This window comes from Marmota monax, unplaced genomic scaffold (genome assembly GCF_021218885.2).
Source record: "Marmota monax isolate L192 unplaced genomic scaffold, Marmota_monax_Labrador192_F-V1.1 WCK01_AAM20220418_F8-fsc00047, whole genome shotgun sequence".
NCBI classification, from domain to species: Eukaryota; Metazoa; Chordata; class Mammalia; order Rodentia; family Sciuridae; genus Marmota; species Marmota monax.
The window spans coordinates 11,412,567-11,437,849 of NW_026692072.1; the positions used below are offsets into that span (position 1 = coordinate 11,412,567).

Here is a 25,283-nt window from a genome sequence, read left to right on the forward strand (position 1 = left end):
TAAAAATGAATTGAAAACTGTGTATAGGCAATCTCTCATTACTCAGCATGTACCCTACTTTCAAGTATAGCACTCACTTGGCCTAGACTGTGCTTACTACCTCTGAGACGAGTGCCTCTCCAGTTAAAAAGTTCTCTACAGTGAGACTGGCAAACTTTCTATGAACAACCAGACAGTATTTACTATAAGGCTGTACTTTTAAAGTTTTGTTGAGACTACTTAACTTGCCATTGTAGCTCAAGAAAACAGTCATCAAGGATACATAAATGAAGAAGTATGGCTATATTCCAATAATTTCATTTATAAAAACAGGCAGTTGGCCAGATTTGGACCAAGTACAGGCTGCAGTTTACCGATCATTGCTCTAGAGAATCATAGCAGTCTTTCCATCTTTGGAGAACCAAATAATTTCTCTTCAGAAGGATACTGTGAAATAATAGCTAAAAAGAGTTTGCTTTTTTTAAAGAAGATAATTTAATGCAATTCCTATTAAAATCCCAATGACATTCTTCATAGAAATAGAAAAAGCAATCATGAAATTTATTTGGAAAAATACGATATCTAAAACAGCTAAAGCAATCCTTAGCAAGAAAAGTGAAGCAGGAGGCATCACAATACCAGACCTTAAACTATACTACAGAGCTGTAATAACAAAAATGGCATAGTATTGGCATCCAAATAGACTTGTAGACTAATGATACAGAATAGAGGACACAGAGACAAAACCACACAAATCTGGTTATCTCATACTAGAAAAGGGTGCCAAAAACACTCACTGGAGAAAAGATAGCCTATTCAACAAATGGTGCTAACAAAACTGGAAATCCATATGTAGCAAAATGAAATTAAACCTCTCACACCCTGCACAAAAAAATCAACTCAAAATGGATCAATGACTCAGGCACTAGAAAAGAGACCCTGCACCTAATAGAAGAAAAATCTTCACCACATTGACCTAGGATGTGACTTCCTTAACAAGACTCCTAAAGTGCAAGAAGTAAAATCAAGAATCAATAAATGGGATGGATTTAAATTAAAACGCCTCTTCTCAGCAAAGGAAATAATTAATAACATGAAGAGAAAGCCAACAGATTGATAGAAAATCTTTACCACATGCACCTCTGATAAAGCCTTAATCTCCAGGATATATAAAGAACTCAAAAATCTTAACACCAAAAAAAGCCACAAATAACCAAAATCAATAAATGGGCCAACAAACTGAACAGACCACTTTTCAGAAAATGATATACAATCAGTTAACAAATATATGAAAAAGTGTTCAACATTTCTAGCAATTAGATAAATGCAAATCAAAACTACTCTTAAGATTTCATCTCACTATTGTCAGAATGGCAATCATGAAGAATACAGGCAACAATAAATGTTGGCGAGGATGTGGTGAAAAAGGTACCTCATACATTGCTGGTGGAACTGAAAACTGGTGCAGCCAATATGGAAAGCAGTGTGGAAATTCCTCAGAAAACTGGGAATGGAACCACCATTTCACACGGCTGCCCACTCTTTGGTTTACACCCAAAGGACTTAAAATCAGCATACTACAGTAAACACATCAATGTTTATAGCAGCTCAATTCACAATAGCTAAACTATGGAACCAACCTAGATGTTCCTCAATAGAGAAATGGATAAAGGAAATGTGGTATATATACTCAATGGAATATTACTCAGCTTTAAAGAAGAGAGAAATTATGGCATTTGCCAGTAAATAGTTGGAGTTGGAGAATATCATGCTAAGTGAAACAAGCCAATCCCATAAAACCAAAGGCCGAATGTTTTCTCTAATATGCCAATACTAATTCACAATAAGGCAGGGGACACTAGGGAAGAATAGCGTTACCTTAGATTAGGTAGAGGGAAGTGATGTGAAGGGAAAGGGAGGGGATGTGGAGATAGAAAAGATAGTAGAATGAAACAGACATTATTACTTTATGTATATATGTGATTACATGACCACTATGATTCTGCAACATGTACACTCAGAAAGATGAGAAATTATATCCCATCTATGTATATCAAAGTGCATAAATGCATTCTACTATCATATATAACTAATTACAAAAACAATTTAAATCCCTAAAAAAAGAAGATAATTAATCAAGCAAATATTAGAGGAATTAAGTTATGAACATGGATACTAGAAATGTAAAAAGAATTGTACATAATTTTATCACCTTTTAGCAGCCAATGAGGCTTAGAGATAGTACTTCCTTTGGGGGCTAGACAATGGAACCCAGGGTGTCCAGCATGTAAGGCAAGTGATCTATCACAGAGCTACACCCCCAGCCCTTTTTATTTTTTATTCTGAAACAGGCTCTTGCTAAACTGGCGGAATGGCCTCAAACTTTCAGCCTTCCTCATAGTTGGGATTACCGGCAGGCACCACCACACCGAGAGGGGCAGGACTTCTGATAACCACAGACGCTTTCATCAGATGAGCTCACATCATAGGACTAACAGAAAAGAGTAAGAAAAGTGTTGATAAGTTTTCATGACACAATTTGTAAATGCCTTCCCACTGTTACCTTTCCCTGCCTTGACTTTAGTTGGGGTTTTAGGTGTGAATAATAGTCTGGAAGATTTTATTTTACCCAGTTTTTGGTATTTTTTTTTTTGTTTTAATTTTTTCATTTCCATGAAAAAAGTGAATTGCTGAATAATGTATGTTTTTATTGTTTTATTGGTTGGTATGAGAACTGAAATGACATATGCTTTTCAAAACAGTAAACCTATTATCTTATTATCTTATTTTTAATTAACAGCAATCATAGATTAACTCAAAATCTTACTGTGAACTTGGCTCAAATTCAGGACAAACTTCTACACTTGAATAAATGAGATCACACACTCAGAAAAACAAATTTCAAGTTCCATTGGTTAACACACTCCCCAATTTCACTAATTCTTTTCCTTCAGGCACTATAACGTCTCAGTATAAGTTTGTCTGTGCTTCTTGGCTCCATTGGTCAAGTGTTTTTACCTTCTTTTTTTTTCCCAATAGCTACATCTGATGAAAAAAGCACCAGATAAAACCAGGCTAGTAATTATCATTTGCTGCTCATAAAGAGAATTAAGTTCAGAACTCTGATATCTATCTTTAATGTCCTCCTTGGTCAAAATGATATCATTTGTTATGGTGGGGGGGTGTTCTTTCAAAAGCGGGTGGAGGGGGGGAGTGGGAGAAAAGGTAACAAATTAGGGAGCTGAAATTTTGGAGGCCTCATTTTTCAGAGCAAAGGAATATTGGGTACTTAACTGACAGAACTAATCTGAAAAAGGTGAGCCAAACCTTGCTGATTCACACAAACACTCGCTTCCTAAACCTGGAGTGTATCAACTTTGGGGAACATGTTTTCTGAAAAGATGATTTCACAGGACAGCCTCTCATCTAACCAGCCACCAAGAGAAGAGCCTGGTTAAGGAGCAAACTATTTCTTCCCGCCTGGTTCTTTCACCCTAATCTTCCAGGAAAAGGAAATGAAGGAATTTGTGATTTGGCCTATCATTTATAATACCCAACATTTTTTAAAAACCGAAAATAAAAAATATGATGAGTTTGATAAACTACGACTTTTCTAAAGAACACAGATATGAAGATATTATTAATCAAAATCATGTTTCAAAGGCATGGAATATTAATGATGATAATGATAGTTTATAGACAATTTAAAAATATTCAAAAAAATTTAAAGTAATTTGTAATTCACATTTGAAATAAGTTATCTTATTTTTTGTAATATATTTTCCTTCTAATGCTATATTGTTTTGAGGAATAGTAAAATTATTTTTGCTTTCCTTATCCTAAAAGCAGATCATCAGGTGAGATATAGAAAGGGAGACTTCTAAAATAATCCACAAAGCCAGTAATACTAATGATATAACTAGCACTAATGATATAATTTATAGTATTTCAGCATGCACGCATCTTCAGCTATATACTGTATTTAATTTACATGAGTAGAGAAAAAGGTGTTCCAAAGACAGACACACAGATGATTACAGTTTTGATATGAGGTCTCCCACCCCCTACCCCCAGCTCCTGGTTCTGTGCATGTCTGGTGGTGAAATGACTGGACTGTGAGAGCTATGACCTAATCAGTCCATTCTGGTTTGAATGGACTGAGTGGTAACTGTAGGCAGGTGGAGCATGGCTGGAGGAATCAGGGGTGCAAGGAGCAGAGGGGGTTGGAAGGGTTCATCTTCTCTGTGATCTCTTTCCCTCATATTTCCTGACCCCACCACCATGGGAGCAGCTTCTTCCCCAGTGTCCTTCCCTCACCTTGGGCCTAGAGGAATGGATCAGCTGTCTATGGACTGAGGCCTCTAAAACTGTGAGCCCCAAATAAACCTTTCCTCTTATAAGTTGTTCCTTTCAGGTATTTTGGTCATGGTGACAAAAAAGCTAAAACACTGCTTTTTCAACATCCATTATCCAATATCCCCTTTGCTTCCTTACTAGCAAAAAATAATTCTGTTTGGCTATCTAGCCTCCAAATGCTTGAGAGGCAAATCTCCAGCTTCAGTACATTAAGTCCTGCCAAGAAAAGGTAACAAATTAGGGAGCTGAAGATTTGGAGATCTCTTTTTTTCAGAGCAAAGGAATGTTGAGTACTTAACTGACAGCACTGTGGTCAAAGTGATGCAAAGTCTGTTGAAAGAATTCTAATTGAAGTTTTCCTTGCTCTAAGGAAGAAACATTTAAGAGTGGTTCTTTTTTTTTTGGGGGGGGGGGGGTTTGCCCCAAAATGTTGGTACTGACTTGAGCTTCAGCGGCCATCCTGTGATGAGAAAAACTGCTTGCTGACAAACTGAGAAGAAACATGACCAGAGAGAGCATTGGTCCTGATGGTGTTATTGACCTGCTGAACTGAGCAATTCTAACAGCTTCTTATTACAGGAATTAGTTAAGTCCACTTTTGGTTGGGCTTTCTATTACATACAACTAAAAGCACCTGAACTGATACAATTATAATGTCCACACTGCAGATAAGGAAAACAGCTCAGAGAACATCAGTAGACACAAATCCTGTTAGTGAATGGCACAGCCAAGACTAGAACCTGCTGCTTTTTTTTTTTTTTTTAACGAATGTGAAGCCGCACTGTGTGTGAAGCACTAGGTATGCACACTGTATAAAGGTCAAGAGAACACAGCTCACAGGGGCTCACAATCTAGACAGGGAGAGTGACATACAAACAGTTACAGATAAGGGCTACAGAAGAGTCACAGAACAAGAAACTATCAGTTCACTAAAGAGAAAGCATGATATCAGGGTGTGTAAATCCAGGAGATGACAAACATTTTTTCCTTACTTAGACTTAAAAATTTCAAAAAACAATTTCCTATGAATCTATAATTATTTTAAAAATAAATTTTTAAACTTCTAAAGAAATAGATGTAATCTGATAAACATAATGTTAAACAAAATACACCAGACAGAGAAGAGGACACACTATTTGATTTCATACACAGGCAAAATTAGTCTGTGCTAAGTCACAACCCTTGTTTCTCTGGTGGAGGAAGTAGTGAAATGAAGGTAGCACAAAGGAGTATCTGTGGTAATGTTAATATTCTGATTACTGATATGGGGTACCAATTACCCAGGTGTTTTGATTTGTAAAAATATATTCGAGTCATATGTGAATATATAAAAATACATATTGAGATGTGTAATCCTCTGTACTTATATTATACTTTAATAGTTTAAAATATTAACATACAGTCCTTGTAAAAATAAATTTAAATAATAAAAAAAGAAGGTCAAAAGTACCAAGTTTCCCTTGGTCACTATCTTGAATTCCATTTCTTAGAAGTAGTCACTGTGAATGGTTTGTGTAAATCATTTTAGATAGCTAGACCTTTCCACCTACATTTTCAAGTATAAATGACCATGAATGCATAAACACAAAAATGATTTTTAGTATTTTGTATTTTAAATAAATATAGAATTAAACTGTACATATTTTACAATTTGCCTTTTTGCTTACCATTATTTTTCCATTTAGTTAAGCACATACATTTTTAACAGATATATACTATTCCATAAAATGCATAGACAGCTAACATTTATGTACCCCTTGTTAATGCACCCTGATTTATTCATAGCAATTTCCAAATTTTCTTGTGTAGCTATTACTATTAACATACTGTCCTGTAAATGAAAGGTAGAAGGTGTTCCTTGGTTACATTAAAGATAATAGGTAGAAAAACACCCAGGTTGAAGAAACAATAAAGTACAACCAAGAACTACAAATATTGGACAAGACTAGAGGACAAAGTGTGCACGGGTTCACTGCAGACGGTGTTGTGAGGTGAGTTATGTAGCAATGCAGAATAGACTGTTCTAGATCAAGTTTCCAGACTTGCTTACTATAGTTTATACAACTTTCATTTAAGCAGAACTCAGTACCAAAAAAAATCTGATGCACTCTAATAAAGTATATGTTCACTAACTGCTAAAAAGCATTATGTAAACATCCCATAAGTAAGGAAACCCATATATTAACTCATTTAATAACTTGCATCTGTCAACAAGTCTGTTACAGAGAAAAGGATCACATACATGGTGCCCCTCCTCCTACCTACTCCACTGTTCAAATCACCTATTGCTATCTATGGTGTGAATATGCACAAGGCCCCTCAAAGGCCCATGTGTTAAAGGGCTTGGTCCCCAGGATGGCACTTTTGGGAGGTGCTATGGACCTTTAGGTTATTTTGGAGATGTGCCCTCAAACAGGACTATGGAACCCCAGTGTCATTCTCTCTCTCTTATCATTTTCTCTCTGCCTCTTGGCTCATAATGTGAGTGGCTTGCTCTCCCATGTGCTGCTGCTATGATATTCCGCCCTCATCAGAAGCCCAAACTGATGGGGGCCACCTGCTCTTGGACTCAGACCTCTCTAAAACTGTGAGCTGAATAAATCTTTCCTTTTACAAACTTAATTGCCTTCAGTATTTCACTATAGTAACACCAAGCTGACTAATACATCTAGTATGCTTAAATTATGCATAAGAAACATAACTAGTTATGGCAGTGACAGAAACTTCTCTCCCAAAGACTTCAGAATCTATTTTGCTAAATAAGTTCAAATATAAAATTGAGAGTGGTTCCACAAATGGCAACTATTTATTAAATCCAGAAAAGCATTTCATCTACTATTGGGTAAAAGCAATCTGTAAGGAATAAAGATTAAAAAATAAAGAAAGAATAAAGATTTTAAACAGAGTCAGAGAAGCAAACATGTAGGAAAAGATCAAAGGCTACAAAAGGAGGTGTCTCTTTCTCTCCCCCTCCCCCGCCACTAAAAAATAGGAAGGAAAAAAAGGGTGAAAGATAAACAAAAGGCAATTCTATAGAATACTATGAAATATTTATTCCGTGGAAACTGGCAAATTCTCTGAAAAATGTCTCCAAGTGAGCATCAAGTACACATTAACCTCGTAAGTCCCAAGTTTTCAATTCTGTGAGTATTTCAACAAAGCTGACACAGGCACATTAAAATAGATTGGAAATCATAGTCTATAGCCTATATATAATATGATAATTATAATAATTATCATATTATAATATAATTATATTCTTATTATATCATTACATTGAATATTATATACTATATTTAAATGTGTATGTGTTCCACATGTGGGACAATGGGACAAAATGTGTTAAACCATCTTCCAAATTTGTGAAGTGCTTTCTCCCCACAATGGGAATCTGCTGAGGAAAACTAAGTACTTACATAATCTACTACTCTGAAAGAGCCTTCTCTGGAGGTAGTTGGAAATATGTGGTAGAAGGGTTTGTTGAGGTGGTGATTTTTTGGTTGGTTTTGAGACAAGAGTCTTGCTGTATTTCCCAGGCCAGGCTCCAACTTGCAATCCTCTAGCATCAGCCTTCCAAATTGTTGGGATTATAAGCACATGCCTCCTCTGCCAACACGTTGTTTATTTTTAATGTAGTACAAGTTTTCTTATACTCAAGTATGGTAGATGAATTATTGTTTCCAATTTTCTTGCTTTAAAATTAGATATACCCATACTCTTTATCAGTACCGTTACAAGAGAAGGCTTGGCCACATGACTTTGGTTAATGAGATGTTAAAGATCTAATGCCAGCAGAGTCTTAAAGTATTTTTTGGTAATTTGGCCTACGTCTTGTGCTCTGGTGATAAACCAAGGGATGAGGAGGCCCCAGGTAGCTGTTGTCCCTTCAAGTTAGACCTCAGAATGACACATTTAGGGTAGATCTAACCAAACCTGCAGCTTGGAAGCAAGCTTAGTCAACCCACAAACCACAGCAGAGGTGTCCAGCCAACTCCAGTATAGATCAACCCCACCCCCAAAGATCTAATATGAAAATAAACACTTAACTGCTATAAGCTACTCGATAAAATTGGTTTGTCATGTAGAATTGTTATGGTGATAGCTGACCAGTACACCCAATAATCTCACACCTAGGAATTTATCCTAAGTCAATCAGAGAAACACAGATTTTCACAGCAATACTTATAATAGCAAACAAAACAAAACAAAAACCTGAAAATGACCTATCATCAAATAATAGAAAAATCATTTTTAAAATTATGAATATAATAACCAGGCAATTAAATACTAGAAACTATTAAAAATCATGTTCTAAAAGAACATTTTAAAATGTAAGAAGATATTCATAACAGATTAAGTTTTTAAAAAATAAAAACAAGATGCACTGTTTTTAAAATAAAAAAGAATTATCTGAGCCAGGGATGGTGGTGGACACCTGAAATCCCAGCAGCTTGGGAAGCTGAGGCAGGAGATCACGAGAACAAAGCGAGGCACTAAGCAATCCAGTGAGACCCTGTCTCTAAATAAAATACAAAACAGGGCTGGGATGTGGTTCAGTGGTTGAGTACTCCTGAGTTCAATCCCTGGTACTCCCTCCCACAAAATAAGAATTATCTATAAGTGGAGAAAAAGACCAGTTAAATTCATTTAAGAAATACAAATATTTCTGTGCTAAATACTATTATTTGTTAAATAGTATACTAAATATAAAAGGAAAAAATGAACAACAAACATGCTCTCTGTATTCTAGAAACTAACACTCAATAAGGAAGACAAACACTAGGATGTGAGCAGGTCCCTGGGTGTTATCCCCAGCACCACAAATAAGCAAAACAAAACAAACAAAAATACCAAAGTAATCCTATAGATGGATATATAATTACAAACTGTGATGTGCTATAGTATTAGAAACTGCTAATTATCCCTAGTAATTATTTCCCATTTCTTACTCAAAAACAGTCCCTGAATTTTACCTGGCCATGATGACCAACAATAACCCACATTTCCCAACCTTCCTTGCTCCTAGCTGAAGCCACGTGACTAAGCTCAGTTCAATGGGACCTAACTGGAAGTGGTACATGTAACTTCCATACTTAATTGCCATTTGTTGTCTTCCCCCTTCTCACCAGATGGAGTTGCTATTTTGGACTATGATGTGGAAGCTTCTTGCTGAGAATGGCAGAGCAACAGAATAGGAGGAGCCTGGGTTCCCTGCAATGTGGAACCACTCTCCCAGCCAGAGTCCTCCCACAGAGCTTTCAGGTGTGAGAGAGGAAATTATAATGCATATGAAGTTATATGCACAACTTTACTTATTTTATCAGGAGCCACATTTACTTGAGGTTTTTCAGTCATTCACAGCTGAACTTAATCTTAAAGGGCATAACGATGATGGAAAATGGAAAGGTTCAAAGAGAGATTATGACAGAATAGTTGATTTTGACTGAAATGAGAGGTTTCAGGGATGGCTCCTCAGAGGGAGCTGTGATGTGAAACCTGCCAGGTGAACGGAAGTAGGGTATCAAACCATTCAAAACCAGGGGAAACCAAGAATACAACTTCGATGACTTAACCCTGAATATCCACAGGGCCAAAGAACAAACTCTGTGATGCTAAGATTGCCTCTTGGGTTGGGTTGGGGGTGTAGCTCAATTGTTGAGCACTTGCCTAGCTTTCAAGAGACCCTGGGTTTGATCCCAGGCAATGCAACTAAAATAAACAATAACAACAACAAAATAAAACCACCAGTGCTTCTAGAAGGAATTAGAATTAAAGCAAGAACTAAAGCAACTAAGAGTTTTGGATCCAATATAAGAATCAATCTATTCTTAAAAGAAAAGGACCAAAATGCCTGTAAAAAATAGGGGACCAGGCACAGTGGCCCACTCCTATAATCTCAGCAGCTAAGGAGGCTGAAACAGGAGGATCGTGAGTTCAAAGCCAACCTCAGCAACAGCAAGGCACTAAGCAACTCAATGAGACCCTGTCTCTAAATAAAATACAAAATAGGGCTCTGGATGTTGAGTGCCCCCGAGTTCAACCCCCAGTACCAAAAAAGGGGGGGGGGTAGATAGGGAAATACAGAATAAGAACAGACTCTGTTAAGGAAACTAACAGTTGCTTCCACAATTCAGCATTACTACTATTGAACTCTCTGAGTAGAGTGGTTCACATATTATTAGAGAATGTCATAAGATTTTTAGATGCTAACTATCTCTGGCACAGAGAAGAGGTTAATATTAAAATTTCTTTAAAATAATATTTGTTTATTTCTGATTCTAAAGTGGAAATATATTTACTATGGAGAATTTAGGAAATATACAAAGGAGTATACAGAAAAAAATAAACCACCTGTAAAATCATCACCTTTTGCCTGTAACTGCAGCAGCTTGGGAGGCTGAGGCAAGAGGATCTCGAGTTCAAAGCCAGCCTCAGTAAAAGTGAGGCACTAAGCAACTCAGCAAGAGACCCTGTCTCTAAAAAGAATACAAAATAGGGCTGGGGATGTGACTCAGTGGTCAAGTACCCAAGTTTAATCCCCAGGTATCCCCCGCAAAAAAACCCAAATCATCACCTTTCAACATTTTATACCGACACTGTTTCGCTACACACTCTAATTCTCACACACATATGCACAAACACAAAAATGGGATTATAATGCATATAAAGTTATATGCACACTTTCACTTATTTTATCAGGAGCATATTTCATTGCCACTAAAGTAGTTTTTTTTTTTAAGTAGTGTTTTTAAAACCATAAATTTAATGATATATAATTCACCTAGCCAATCAAGTCTGGGTATTTTCTGAGTTATAATTGTCAACCACCAATTACAGCCCTGTAGATTAATAAACTGACTTCAAAATCTGAGAGTTTTTATTTAGAAATCTCAAGTTACAGTTTGAAAGAACTAGAACCTTATAACCAATAGTTCAGTGAAATACACTGAGTTTCAGCCATGAAGAATGTTCATTAAAGACCATCTTTTCCCAAATGAAGTACATCATTACATAATTAGACTTAAGGAAGAAAGTATCAAAAATCAAGGTCACAATAAAGAATAAGAACTAGTAAGTGTCTACTGTAAGAAAACAAAATAAAGCAAATAAGAGAAAATTTGCATTTATTAATTGTATAATTACGTTTTCAAATGAATACAGAAAAACACAGATGAAAAAAATGGAAGCAAATAGGACAAAGAGTTAATAGTTATTAATTCTGGAATATGACATTATTTTTCATACTACAAAGCTTTAATTTTTCTCACAACCAAAAATTAATGCTAAATTAAATATTAGTCATGTGAGTAAGGTAATTCAGATTTTAGAAAAATCAGTATGTTTGCCAGAGGCTAAGTGGATCTTTTGAGAAGTAGAAACAAAAAGCTAGGCATAAAGCATTAGGAATCTGTCCTAAAATGAAACTATTTTAAACTACAGCTTAATTAGCAATAGCAATGTTTCATGTTGGAAATAAGCCCAAGGAAGGATCGGCTTTTAAACTTTATAGTTGTGCTTCCTTCAAGTACTATCCTACCTAAAAGTGATATTTTCCTATTTCATCAAGAAGACTGTTTTAACAGTTAAGCAAATACTATAAAAACTGCAAGACTGCATTTTGTTTCTGACTCCAGTTTTCTTTATCTTGTATACCTCAGGTTTTCCTGACATTAGACATTTTTAAGTCCAGTTCCTAGAATCCAAACCTAGTTCAGCCAACAAGCAGAATTTGCCACCTGATGAACTATCTTACTGAACAGAGATGGTTGCAATTTTCTACTAAATGAGGTCCCTAGCAGGAAAAAATTTTAAAAATAGAAATTATATAATAAACCAAATCTTTACATTAGTTCTCACAAACAAAAATTTCAAACAAATGCAATGTTGTCTTTAATTACTCCATTTTCCCTAAATGTAAGCTTGGGTTGGCCTAACTGCAACAGCATCCCCCAACCCCCTATTCCACTCATCAGTTCTCACCCTTTTTCTCTGCTGGAACACGTGAATTTTTCAGCAAAAGTGACTCACTCATTGGCATCTTGTCAAACTAACCCTGAAACTACAAGGAGTCTCAGCACTACCAGTATTCTAAAGCTAGAATACTTTCACTAACACACATCATTTTGACTTGAGAGAACAGAATCACATTCAGAGCCAAATATATATTAACAAACTCTGTATTTTTCCTTACAAATTGTTTTCCCCAATCCCATTTCCTCCTGATTTTACTTTGGCATTTCCCTTATCTAAAACACCTATAGTCTGTAGGGAACACAAGATGGGGAAGCATAAGAATAAAAGAGAGGAGTAAAAAACAGTTGTTCACACCACCTGGAAGAAGACTTAACTCATGCTAACTCATCTTTTCCACACAGTCCTCTCAAAGTTTATTTCCCCCTCAGTTAAATGAAAAAAAAAACAATTCAGACACAATCAGACATTTCCAGGAATAAATTATTCGAAGCTCATATTTCACTAAATGAAAGTTTTTAAAAACCATAAAAATCAGTTACTGAGAATTATTTCATCAAAAAATTATTTCATCTTCAGTAAGATGTCACTAGTATGAACTATCAACTACAAATCACTTTATCCTACATATTTACCTATCACGCGACAGAAAATGCTCTTTTTAACCAGAGAAAGTGGTGGGGAAAAAAACATGAGAACAAATGCTTTAACAGATCAGCATAGACATTTACTTACAGTTCTATCAATTGTCACACTCCACCTGGTGGCAGGAACTGCCTGAATTGGTGAAGTGGAAGTCATTATACAAAAAACTCCAAACAATACTTTCCACATGTCTTTGGGAAAATGGAAGACACTATATAGAATAAGTCTAACAAGTTTCTTCTTGTTTTTTCGCCTAATAGTAGGTAAATATCTGATAAGATTAACATGGAAATATGACAATACTTAGAATTTAGAGATCCACTTAACAGCTGTTCTCTCTCAGTAAATTAAATGTCAGTTTGAACCTTTACAACAGGTAAGACATACAGCAGCTACAGGACTCTACCACACACTCCCACTAACTTTCTGTACCCTTCCCCTATGGGTAAACTATAGAGTTTAATTAACAGTTAACGGCAGCCTGCCACGTTGCTTTCAGATGTTTGCCAGTAACATATACCCATGGGATACTCTAGAGACTGATTTCAACCAAAAATAAAAATAGACAAACAGAGCTCAAACAAAATTAAAATCGAGTCTGGCTGCCCACACTTATTTTCACACATGAGGAAAAATAGCAGCTCTCTTAGAAGCCAGGAGCAGACATATCTTTAGAACACAATGTTAAAAATACCACCCCACCCCCCTCCAACTTCCCTACCTGTTTCTCACTCAAAGCTGTGATTTTGGCTTGGAGTTCATGAAGCTGTTTCTTTAAGTCAGCATTCTGATTGGAAAGAAAAAATATCTGTGAGAAAGATATTCATTTGTTAACAGAATAGTAACAAGAAGACTGTATACTGTATTACAAATGATGAAGCAACCTTAAGCATTTAGCCAATCAAATTTGTCATGCATTAAATTATACACACAATATCACCCCCTAATGCAGAAATCCTAAATGTAGGCTCCTAGCACCAGAATAGGGGAAGATTCTTTCAGCTGTTTTAAATTACAAGTTGTTTTATATTTTAGCCTCTTGCACTATAAAAGTGCCTTGCTACTAAAATACTGTTATTCTTTTTAGAATGTATCAGTTGACAGAAAACCCGAAGCTCCACTAATCAGACAAAACCAGGAAAATGGAGGTCATAAATGTGCATACACTGTATGCTCAGCAGCATTATCAACAAAGATAAGAGGTTTTTCTCTACTTGTCCTCTCCCTTATTTAGTAAAGTACATTTGTTATTTTAGCCTAGATTTGAAAAGCTGTCAGTACTCAAACTGCCTTAACACACTACATCATTCAAATTAACACACTGACTACCAGGGCATTTTCTCAGTTCTAAAATTCTAGGAATCAAAAAAAGGAATACCATTTTAGATGAGATACACTGAGCATGCTTGCCTTTTACTCAAGTGGGGCGGGGGGAATTTAAGTTTTCAAATGTTTAGTGTAGCAGGAGAGCCTACTAGCAGACTGAAACCCCATCCCCACATCCTCGCCCAATGAGACTTACTTTTACTCGATCATTTCACACACACTTAATATATCCAGCCTGGTCTGCTATTAAGAGTTGGAGCACACATCTTCACCCTCTAGGGAGTTTAAAGTTTACTTCATTTGGACTTTTTTTTTTTTTTTTTTTTTGGACAGTACTGGGAAATGAATGCAGGGGCTCACATATGCTTTGCTAGCACTCTACTACTGAGTTATATCCCTAATCCTTTTAATTTTTTACTTTGGAATGGGGTCTCACTAAGTTGCCCACACTAGCCTTGAAATTGAGATCCTCCTGCCTCAGCCTCCCAACATAACTGGAATTACAAGGATGCATGACTGTACCCAGCCCCATTGGAACTTTTAAAACTATATCTGATAAAAGGCTTTTCTAATGAGTTCACCTATAATGCTGTCTCACAAATTGCTGCCCCTCAGATTCTTCTGGTTAAGACTATTTTTACATGATCACAAACTACATTAAAAAGGCTAGCTTCTAATGGTACTTCAGGTGCTAATGAAAGGATCTATTAATCCAGGATCTATGGCTTCTTGGTTCCCGAAATCCAACTTAAATTTTAAATATACCACAGAAATAAAAATAAAAAAGAGCTTTCTCATGGAAGTTCGACTGTCAAACAGAACTAAATGTGAGTTATCAATCCCAGCATTAAAATACCAATACTCACACAACTGATTGCCAAATTTGTTCTTTAAAACTTATTTGTATGACCCACTGTCTAATGGTTGCAAAAGAAACACTGCCTGAGTAACAAATATAAATCTTCAGAGGACAAGATAACTTTTGGAGAAGATTTCTCTTCAGAAGTAGAGAATAAAAACTATGAAAATTTAAAGAAATTTAACCCTTTCTAGATCATACATTATATAAGATATTTCTAAAACCCTCTTGAATGGCTCTTTCAAAAAAATTTTAAATACTTTTATTATTTTATTCTAAAACTGAATGATTTAGGTCCACTTTCAATAATTTTGATACTAAAGAAACCCTTACAAACTCTGGTTTTAATTAAGTGAGCTTAAGAAAATGAAATTTAAGTTATATGAAGAATATTGCCAGGTATGGTGGCACACTGAGATTACACCTGTAAATCCAGTAACTCGAGAGGCTGAGGCAGAAGGATCACAAGGTTCAAAGCCAGCCTCAGCAACTTAGTGAAACCCAATCTCAAAATTTTTAAAGGGGCTGGGGATGTAGCTCAGTGGTAAAGCTCCCCTGGCTTCAATTTCCAGTACTGCAAAAAATACAATATATGAACAGTATTAATATTAACTCTCAATATTTCTCCCAAAATACCTGGAGCAATGAACATAAAAGCGAATTAACAATAACAAAGATGAAGTGATAGCTATATAATAGTACAATGACTGGATTTTTCTAAACTCATAAAACATGAAGACCAACGTGCTAAAGATATTTGCTGTTAGACATGAAAGAGTTCTTTAAAACTTAAGGACCAACTATATTTGAATATTTTATGGTCATTTTATTAAATTATTTTTTAATTTTAAAAATTGAGCGAATGAAAATAGCAAAATATTTTACCTGTGGATCCTGCTTCATTTGAGCAACCAGTTTCTGATAATAAAAAGAAAAAAAGAACCATTAGTTTTAAATATTAATGCTGTAGGGCTAATCATTTTGGGCCCCCCAAATTGAGGGTTTTAAGTTCACACACAAAATAAAACACCACTACAATCAGAATAGACAAAAAAGATTGTGTGATCCACGTGAAAAGCTAATGAAGCACTCTTCTTAATAGGAAAAACAAAGTAACCAAACTATCACTTTACATTTGAAATGAAAAAGTACCTGATTTTTCAATTTGGAGACAGGGATGGAGGTCAGTGGCTTTTAAAAAGCAATTTAAAGAAGGCGACTGCTCACAAGCTAGGCATCCCTCTAACATGCTGTCACTGTCTAAAGTCCTCACAAGACCTGAAAAGACCCATTCAAAACCAGCCTGTTTGGAGTACAGATTTGGCAGATGTATTGGGCTGATTCTCACAACAGAGGGAGCCTGGTGTCAGGGGTGAGTTTGCCACTGTCTTCTATCAAGGTAAGAGGGGACCTCAGGGAAGAATACATTCAGTGGACCAATGATACTCAATATCTAAGAACAAGAAAGTGGAGGAATAATGCAAATCTCTACCTATCTATACTCCTCTGGGAAAAAGAATGAGACCTTTACTAGGAAAAGGAAGCCCCACATTTGACGTACCCATCTTGTAAAAACACTGCTGCAAAGGTAGCAATAATGATGAACAGACAAAATTGAAGGATAAAGGAATATCAGAAGGCTGACTCCTGAAAGTATCTAGGAATAAGCTATTTTCCAAGTGAGTTTTTCATACAATGGAAAAATCTTAACAAGGCACTTCTAAATTGTCAAACTCTTATTGTTACTTAGAGGCACAAAAGTATGAATTAACATACTATACTACAAACAGTACAATAAGACACTTACAGTAAAAGAGGTCTTGCTGTTTTAAAGAGTTGTTAAACAGGGCATGGTGGTGCGTGCCTGAATCTCAGTGTTTCAGGAGGCTGAGGCAGGAGGATTGCAAGTTCTTTAAAACTTATTTGTATGACCCACTGCAACAGCAAACCTCAGCAGTTTAGCCAGGCCCTAAGCAACTTAGAGAGACTCTGTCTCAAAATTAAAAATAAAAAGGGCTGGGGATGAGGATCAGTGGTTAAGAGCCCCTATTATCAATCCCAGGTACCAAAAAAAAAAAAAAGTTATCTCTACCTTTTATCATTTCAGTCTATAATATAAAGCAGTCAGCTAGCAATCTTGCTACTATTGTTGGGCCTCCTACTTAACAGCCCTGAACCCCAACTTAAATTTGGTCCTTCTGATCAGCCGTGATATACTCACTAGACTAATTTTAAGATGAGTAAATAGACTAAAAAAACCTAAGAAATCCCCCTTGAGTTAAATGTTTAATCTTTGGCGAATGACTTCTGACATTAATTCTAATTGGACAAAAGACTTTCTTTCTGGCGTTAAGACATATTCTAGATAGCTGAGGTTGCAATCATGTGATCTCCAAATACACAAAGTGAATGTCACTATGTTCTATCTCATATTTGACAATAGTAGCTCTTCTATATCCTAGACTTAACCTACATAGTAATAACAATACACATTCTAAGAGTTAACAGAATTGAAACACAGGTTTGCTGGGCACAATGGCCCATGCCTGTAATCCCAACAGCTCAGGAGACTGACACAAGAGGATCACGAGTTCAAAGCCAGCCTCAGCAACTCAGTGAGGCCCTAAGCAACTTAGTGAGAACCTGCTCTAAATAAAAATGTTTAAAAAAGGGCTGGGGATATAGCTCAGTGGTTAAGCACTCTGGGTTCAATCCCCAGTTCCCCAACCACACACACACACACAAAGGAAAGGAATGAAACAAAACACAAGGTATTATATATTTTTACAAATCTAGCCATAGTCTTCAATGAAAAAAGCCTCTGATTTGGTTACCAGAGAACTGGCTATTCATACTAAAATTATCTTTTTGAAGCTGAAAAGGCTTTTCTTCCATGACACTGAAATCTAAAAACTGACTGATAACCCTACTAACTCTCCACCTCTTGAGGATATAAATAAACCAACTTTTCTATGTACAGTTAAACAGCATTTTAGACAATCAGGATTAAGTGTGGACAAGCTGAGCAACTTTCTAGACCACCCAAACTCCCAGCAACTTGAGGCTGATGTTGTATAATCAAAGTTGCCCTTTATTATAAGAACACAACAATTTTTCAGGAGGATATACTGTATGTTAAAGATAAGTAAATGACAGCCAATTGGTCAAACTGGCCCACCACCTGTTTTTCAAATAGTTTTATGAAACACAGCCAAACCATTTGTGATTGACTTGTCTATACACAATAGGGCACAGAAATTGTGAGAGAGACTATAAATGACCTGCAAAATCTAAAATATCCTACTATTTGGCCCTTCACAGAAAAGTTTGCTAACCTCTGCATCAAACTATTCTCCATTCCATATGGAATAAATACTCTGAAAGTTTCAATAAGCCTCCATTAAATCTACCTAAAAACAATCAAAGAAAGAGAGGAGACAGGGGCTAGGGTTGTGGCTCAGTGGTAGAGCACTCACCTAGCATGAGTGAGGCACTGGGTTCATCCTCAGCACCACATAAAAATAAATAAAAGTATTTATTCCATCTACAACTAAAAAAAAATTTTAAAAAAAAAGAGAGGAGAGAAAGGGGCCTTCCCTTCCAAAAGATGGCCATTATAAATATTTATTGAACATTAAATATGTATATACATAGCTCTATCACTCCCCTCAAAAAGAAAACAAAGATCAAAAATTTACTTCCACTATAGCAAAAGCAGGCAGGTTCATAATATGATCTCTATACAGTAAGTTTAATTCCAGCCTAATCTCATTCTGTAACTGGAAATGCAAAAAAGGATACCTTTTGCCTGGCTTCTACAACCAATGCCTTTACTCCATCATTTCTAGCATCCCTGAATACGTCATGATCATCAATTGAGTAGGTTACTCCATATCCAATCAGAAAACATTAGTTTTATGAAGCAGGCATGTCATTTGGATTTAATATTACCCATTTTTTTCAAAAATAGAAGTAACTAGAGTGAAATGTCTTATATGTTTTGTATGTTAAAACATTAATTGACATAGAAACATTTGTTAGTACACAAAATGTTGTATAGTAAGAATAAATATAAAATCTATCAAGTTTATGTTCAAACCCAGTAGCTGAATATACAGGGAAACTGACAGTTAATATGACTATTAAGAGAGTATTTAGGTTTAGGATAACTTAAAAAAAAAAAGAATATTAAATCAAGGCTGGGGCTCAGTGGCAGAGTACTTGCCTGGCATGGGTGAAGCACTGGGTTCAAGCTTTTTTTTTTAATATTTATTCTTAAGTTTTAGGCAGACACAATATCTTATTTTACATTTATGTGGTGTTGAGGATCGAACCCATTGCCTCGTGCATGCTAGGTGAGCACTCTGCCACTGAGCCCCAGCCCCAGCCCCAGCCCACTGGGTTCGATCTTTAGCACCACATAGAAATAAACAAATTAAATAAAAGGCATTCTGTCCATTTACAACTACAAAAAAAAATATTTTTTAAATAATATTATACCTCAACTGTTATACTTTAGAAGTAATCAATTCATCACCATTTACCACTTTTGAGTATCAAGAATTATACATGTATGCATGATTGTATGTGTCTTTAGCCTAATGCCCAGCTAATGTCTAGAAAATAGACACAAAACAGTAATATTCTGTTTACACAGTGTTAATTATTTAGTTATCTATGAAAATATTTTTGTCTTGATTTAATTATATTTTTTATATATTCATATCAACATATAAAAATTAATTATTTTATTAAGGTTAACAGATTATAGAAACAACATTATATAAACATAATCACATCTTATATATGCACTTTTATAACTATACACATTAAAGATTTGTTCAGTCTGGGTAACTAAGGTAAGTGTAAGAATTATGAAATCTGAAATTTAAACACCTGTGAAAGCAATCATTACCAAAGAAAAATGGCATAAAGCTGTATCCTATGAGCAAAAACTAGTATATATGATACTTAAGCTCCGTATGTCTCATAACTTACATGCAAGTTATATAGCACATGAACAAAGGTCCTTCAAAGAACCAAAACCAAAAACAGAACAAAAAAAAGTGTTTTTTAAATACCTCTGGGATACTAAAAAATATATATTTTCAGTCCTTTTCTCTGGAAGGGAAGTCAGGAATATTTTATGAAAATTCTTAAAAGTATTGATGGATTTGTTGAGTATAAGAGGCAAATGACATCACTCTGGAATAACTGTCTTAAGATGATTTTCAAACTACCCAAAACCAGAGATGGGCCAGTTTACTAATCTTAGTCATAATTTAATGCCCAATGTAGGAGAAGCCAACAACATAACGTACCTGGTGAACCTGAATTTCCACTTTAAGAGCCTCCTGTAGAGTCTGCAACTCCATCCTCTACCTTCTCCACACTTTCTCTTATGTCTGCTAATTCTATAGTTCTTCAGCCTCTGTTTAAAATAACAAACTCTTCTTCTTGATGCAGCTGTACAAATCATAAAATGTTATGGATCATTAATTGGGAATAAAGAACATATTCATGTTAAATATGAGCCCCAAAATATTTGATTTTTAACAGAGGAAGAAAATCCCAGATTTTTCTCTAAAACAATTCAGTATCAAACATTTCTGGGTTTTAGTCTTTTGAGCATTCCTCTACAGAACACTTTAAAAGACTAAGAAAAGAAAAATAACAAAAAGTCATGGTCATGGAAACATAACCACTCACTACAAACTAAGCACTGTGTTACATACCACCTACTAAGCACAGAACTGAGTAACATCACTTCCTCCCTAGAAACCATCATCATCCAGAATACACTGTCCTTAGAAAAGAGACACAAAACATGATCACACATTTTTAAACATCACAAAGAGTACACTGGAGAGCTGAGTTCCTCACAAGTTAAAGAAAACTAGGGTATTTTCATTTGGTTAGGCTCTTACTACTCTTATTTTAAAAATAAAGAAATTAAGGGCTCGGGTTGTGGCTCAGAGGTAGAGCGGCTGCCTAGGATAGGTGAGGCCCTGGGTTCAATCCTCAGAACCACATTTAAAAAAAAAAATCAACAATAAATAAATAAAGGTTAAATTCTTTAAAAAAATAAAATAAAATAAAAATAAATAAATTAAAATGGGAGTTCTGGTATAATTTAAATATTTAAACTTAACAAGTTAAATACAATAATATGACTTAGTATAGGTACTTTGCACTGTATTTATCTATACAATCTGTGCTATCCATAAAATTATGATGGGTGTATTATGGGAGATACTGCTGTATGTAGAATTGGAGATGGGCGGCTAACGGAATGTGCTTCTGGCTTCATAGTGAACATCATCCTCTCTTCACACTTTTGCCAGTGCATCTCTGACTACATGTATAACTACATGTGGAGATAATGTCAAAAATCTAGACTTGTAAACCCAAACATGACTTAATCCTTAATCCTTAGGGGGCTGGGGATGTAGCTTAGTGGTAGTGCAATTGCCTAGCACATGTGAGGTAAAAATAAATAAATAAAGATATTGTGTCCGTTTACAACTAAAAAATATATATTTTTAAAAATGTGCCTTAGACATGATTTGGGGTTCTTTGCCAAAGCAAAAGTGGGGTTTTTTGGGGGGGGGCTTAATACATTTAGGGGGTCAAATTTATTCTTTTTTTAATATTACACACAGAGCACAATTTTTCATATCTCTGGTTGTATACAAAGTATATTTACACCATTCCTGTCTTCATACGTGTCTGAATACATTTTTTTAACCCTGACTTCAAATCTCTGCTCTTCTTTGCACTTATAAAATTTGATGCTTGAGTAGCTTTTTAGCATTGAGGAAGGGAATAAACAGGAAGCTAGAAGAGCCACTACTTCACCCCAATACAATGAGATTCATGGTCTTCATGTTTTCTAAAAATTATTTACCTATGAATAAAGTCCACATTCAACTCAGAAAACTGACCAGGCTGGAGCCAGGGCTGTGGCTCAGTGGTAGAGCAATTGCCTAGCATGAATGAGGCACTGGATTTGATCCCTAGCACCACATAAAAATAAAATAAAGGAATTGTGTCCATATACAACTAAAAAATATATATTTAAAAAAAACACTGACATAGTCATTAATTATATTATATTAGGAATATTACTTTTCATATTTTCTTAATTTTACTAGGCTTAAAGCATCAGTGGCACTCTCTCCTCTCGGTTTATATGCCATGTTACATGATATCAATATACTCTAATCCCAAAAAGGAAAAAAAATCCCAAAGTCCAAAATTCCTTCAAAGTTAGGTTTGTGGAGGCTAGAAAAGATTCACTGTACAATGATACTTTAAACAACAAAAAAAAAAATCATAAAGGAAGTGTATTTAGGAGGGTTAATTTGAAAAAGGAGATATTTTGATGAACAAATATTTTGATGGGTATTTTAGCTATTTATTATCTTTGGAACTGCAATAAGTAAATAAATAAATATCAAAATGATTAAGTTACTCAGACCAAGGTTTCTGCTGTTGTCATGTACACTTACTTTATAAACAACTGCTAATGTTAAAACTGTACACTTTGGGGCTGGAGCTGGAGCTCAGTGGTAGAGCGCTTGCCTAGCATGTATGAGGCTCTGGGTTTGATCCTCAGCACCACATAAAAGTAAGTAAAATAAAGGTACTGTGTTCATCTAAAATTAATATATATATATACATATATATATATATATATATAAAATTGTACACTTTAATTTTAAATACTAATCTCCCTATTCAAATTCTTAACATATATTATAGTTCATGAAAACAGTATGCAGTTTTAATTTTTGAAAACTGATCCCTTATAATAAAATTGAGAATCACCTTGAAGTTGAATAAATATTTCAAAAAATAGAAAGGCATATTTTATTATTCTGGTGGCAACACACAACACCATAGCTCAACTGAACTCATATAAACTATGGAAACAGGTTAAAAAACGTGGAGAACCTATACATGCCAAAGGGTTAATATTGTTTATATAGTAAGGGCACTCATAAATTAGCAATAAAAATTCATGGAAAAGGAATTCATAAAAGAAGAAATAAGAATGACTAACACATAAAAAAAATTCATCTTCAACAGTCATAGAAATGTAAATTTTGTCCATCAAGCTGAAGAAGAGCTGTAAACATGATAATACTTAGCTATTTACAATGTGTGTCAGACAATACTTCACAATTTGCTAATGAAATCTTTGGGTGATAGCACTGATAGTTATTTACTTTCTACTTTTGGGGTATTAGTATTTTTGAATTTTTCCATAAAAAAATGCACTTATTTTTAAATAAGAAAAACTTGTGAGGATTGATAAGCACCAGAAAATGTTACACTGATCAAACAAAATGCTCTGAAAAAGAAAAAAACAAAACCCAGTCTTAACCTGGAGACTCTAAATGTCAAAGAGTGCCTTGCAGGATAATAAGACTGCAACTCAAGTTAATGAGGAGATGACAGCTTTTACTTCCGCCATCAGACTGTTGTCTACCTATGAGAGACATACAAAAGCATGAAGTTTTAGTTGGCAAGAACTCTAAATGCCAATTACATTTTATTTTAAAATAAAATGAAGGGTTAAAAAAGGTAGTAAACTAGTTATAGAAAAACTTGTAAAGGATTCACTTGAAATCCTTCAGAAAGGTCCGTTTCTGGATAGTAATTTTAAGAGATTGGTCTCCGCCTAAAAGAACAAATAACATACATATATTTACGGTTTACAAAGACAAGGCAAGCACATGTTGAATCCTCTACAAAATATTTTGGGATCTTAAACAACTTATGCAGCCATCATCTGAACACTGTTTGGGGGCAACTTATAGCATCAAAAGAAGACACTGCCTGGCAGGGTGGTACCTGACTGTAATCCCTGCTATTCAGGAGGCTAAGGCAGGAGTACTGCAAACTTAAGGCCAGCCTGAGCAACTTAGCAAGACCCTGCCTCCAAAAAATAAATAAATAAATAAATAAATTCTAAAATTTAAAATAAGTGATTCATAAGTTACAGACAACAAATCAATTGCTCCAAGCAAGGTGACCATAAACAGATTAACCATATAATAATAGACATATTGTATTCAGATACAATGCCTTTCACCAACCAAGAACACTGCATACTATCATTAGTAAGGGCACTTGCCCAGCACCACATACAAACATTTGCAATCTTCAAAATAATATACCCCAGCTGGGCACAGTGGTACACACTGTAATCCCAGCAACTCAGGAGGCTGAGTCAGGAGGATTACAAATTTGAGGCCAGCCTCAGCAATTTAGTGAGACCCTGTCTCCAAAAAAATAAAAATAAAAAGGACTGAAGATATATCTCAGTGGTTTAGCAGCCCTGGGTTAAATCCCTAATACCAAAACAAAACAAGAAAAAAACTATATACCTCAAACCACTGGGATACTTAATAGCTTCTTGCTTTTAAATAACAAAAAAACAGAGCATAAAACCAGATTACACAAATAAATAAAAATCCTCCAAAACAAACAAAAGCAATAATCAAATCTCACTAAAAAGGGCACCTGTGTCACCTAGAAAGAACATTTATTATCCCCCCCAAAAAACTAATTCCAAACTCATTGTGTGACAACTTTTATCCTCAGGGGTTTGTTCATTTGCTTGTAAATCAAGAAAATACTACCTATTCACAGGAGGATTATTGTGAGGTTTAAATAAGTGAAATTTTCTGAAAAGTCCTCTGTAAACTATAAAATGTTATGACAGTCTTATCATATTTAACTTTTTTCTTCACACTCAAACTTTCTAATAAAACTTCTTGCCGGGTATGGTGGTGCACACCTATAATCCCAGCAGCTCAGGAGGCTGAGGCAGGAGGATCATGAGTTCAAAGCCAGCCCCCCTCAGCAATATCGAGGTGCTAAGCAACTCAGTGAGGCCTTGTCTCTAAATTAAAAAATACATAATAGAGCTGAAGATCACTGGTACCAAAAAACAAAACAAAAAAACACTTCTTACTACAAAGTTATTTCTATTAAGCTGCAGGCTTTTCTAACACTGAATTTTCTGAGAAAGGGGCTTCTAACTATTTTTCTGAATAGTTTTGCTTAGAGATCTATGACCTCTAAGTCTCTTATTACGATTCTAACAACTGTAAAAAAAAAAAAAAACTATAAAACT

The 25,283-nt window shown here is 35.2% G+C and overlaps 1 protein-coding gene across 29 annotated transcripts in view; it reads right to left on the minus strand.

Annotated features, from left to right (window-relative positions):
- Window positions 1-25,283, minus strand: part of Phf21a (PHD finger protein 21A) — a 189,923-nt gene that overhangs the window by 129,239 nt on the left and 35,401 nt on the right. For 23 of the 29 annotated variants that reach the window (XM_046456865.2, XM_058583609.1, XM_046456810.2 and 20 more), the window contains 3 exons: window positions 20,458-20,602; window positions 16,022-16,054; window positions 13,673-13,759 (listed from right to left, as the gene is read on the minus strand). In XM_046456865.2, the coding sequence (XP_046312821.1) occupies window positions 13,673-13,759; window positions 16,022-16,054; window positions 20,458-20,511 (174 nt within the window). In that variant the 5' untranslated portion in view covers window positions 20,512-20,602. The remainder of the gene's footprint in view (window positions 1-13,672; window positions 13,760-16,021; window positions 16,055-20,457; window positions 20,603-25,283) is intronic. The other 6 variants (XM_058583634.1, XM_058583641.1, XM_058583635.1 and 3 more) reach the window with 1 other exon arrangement.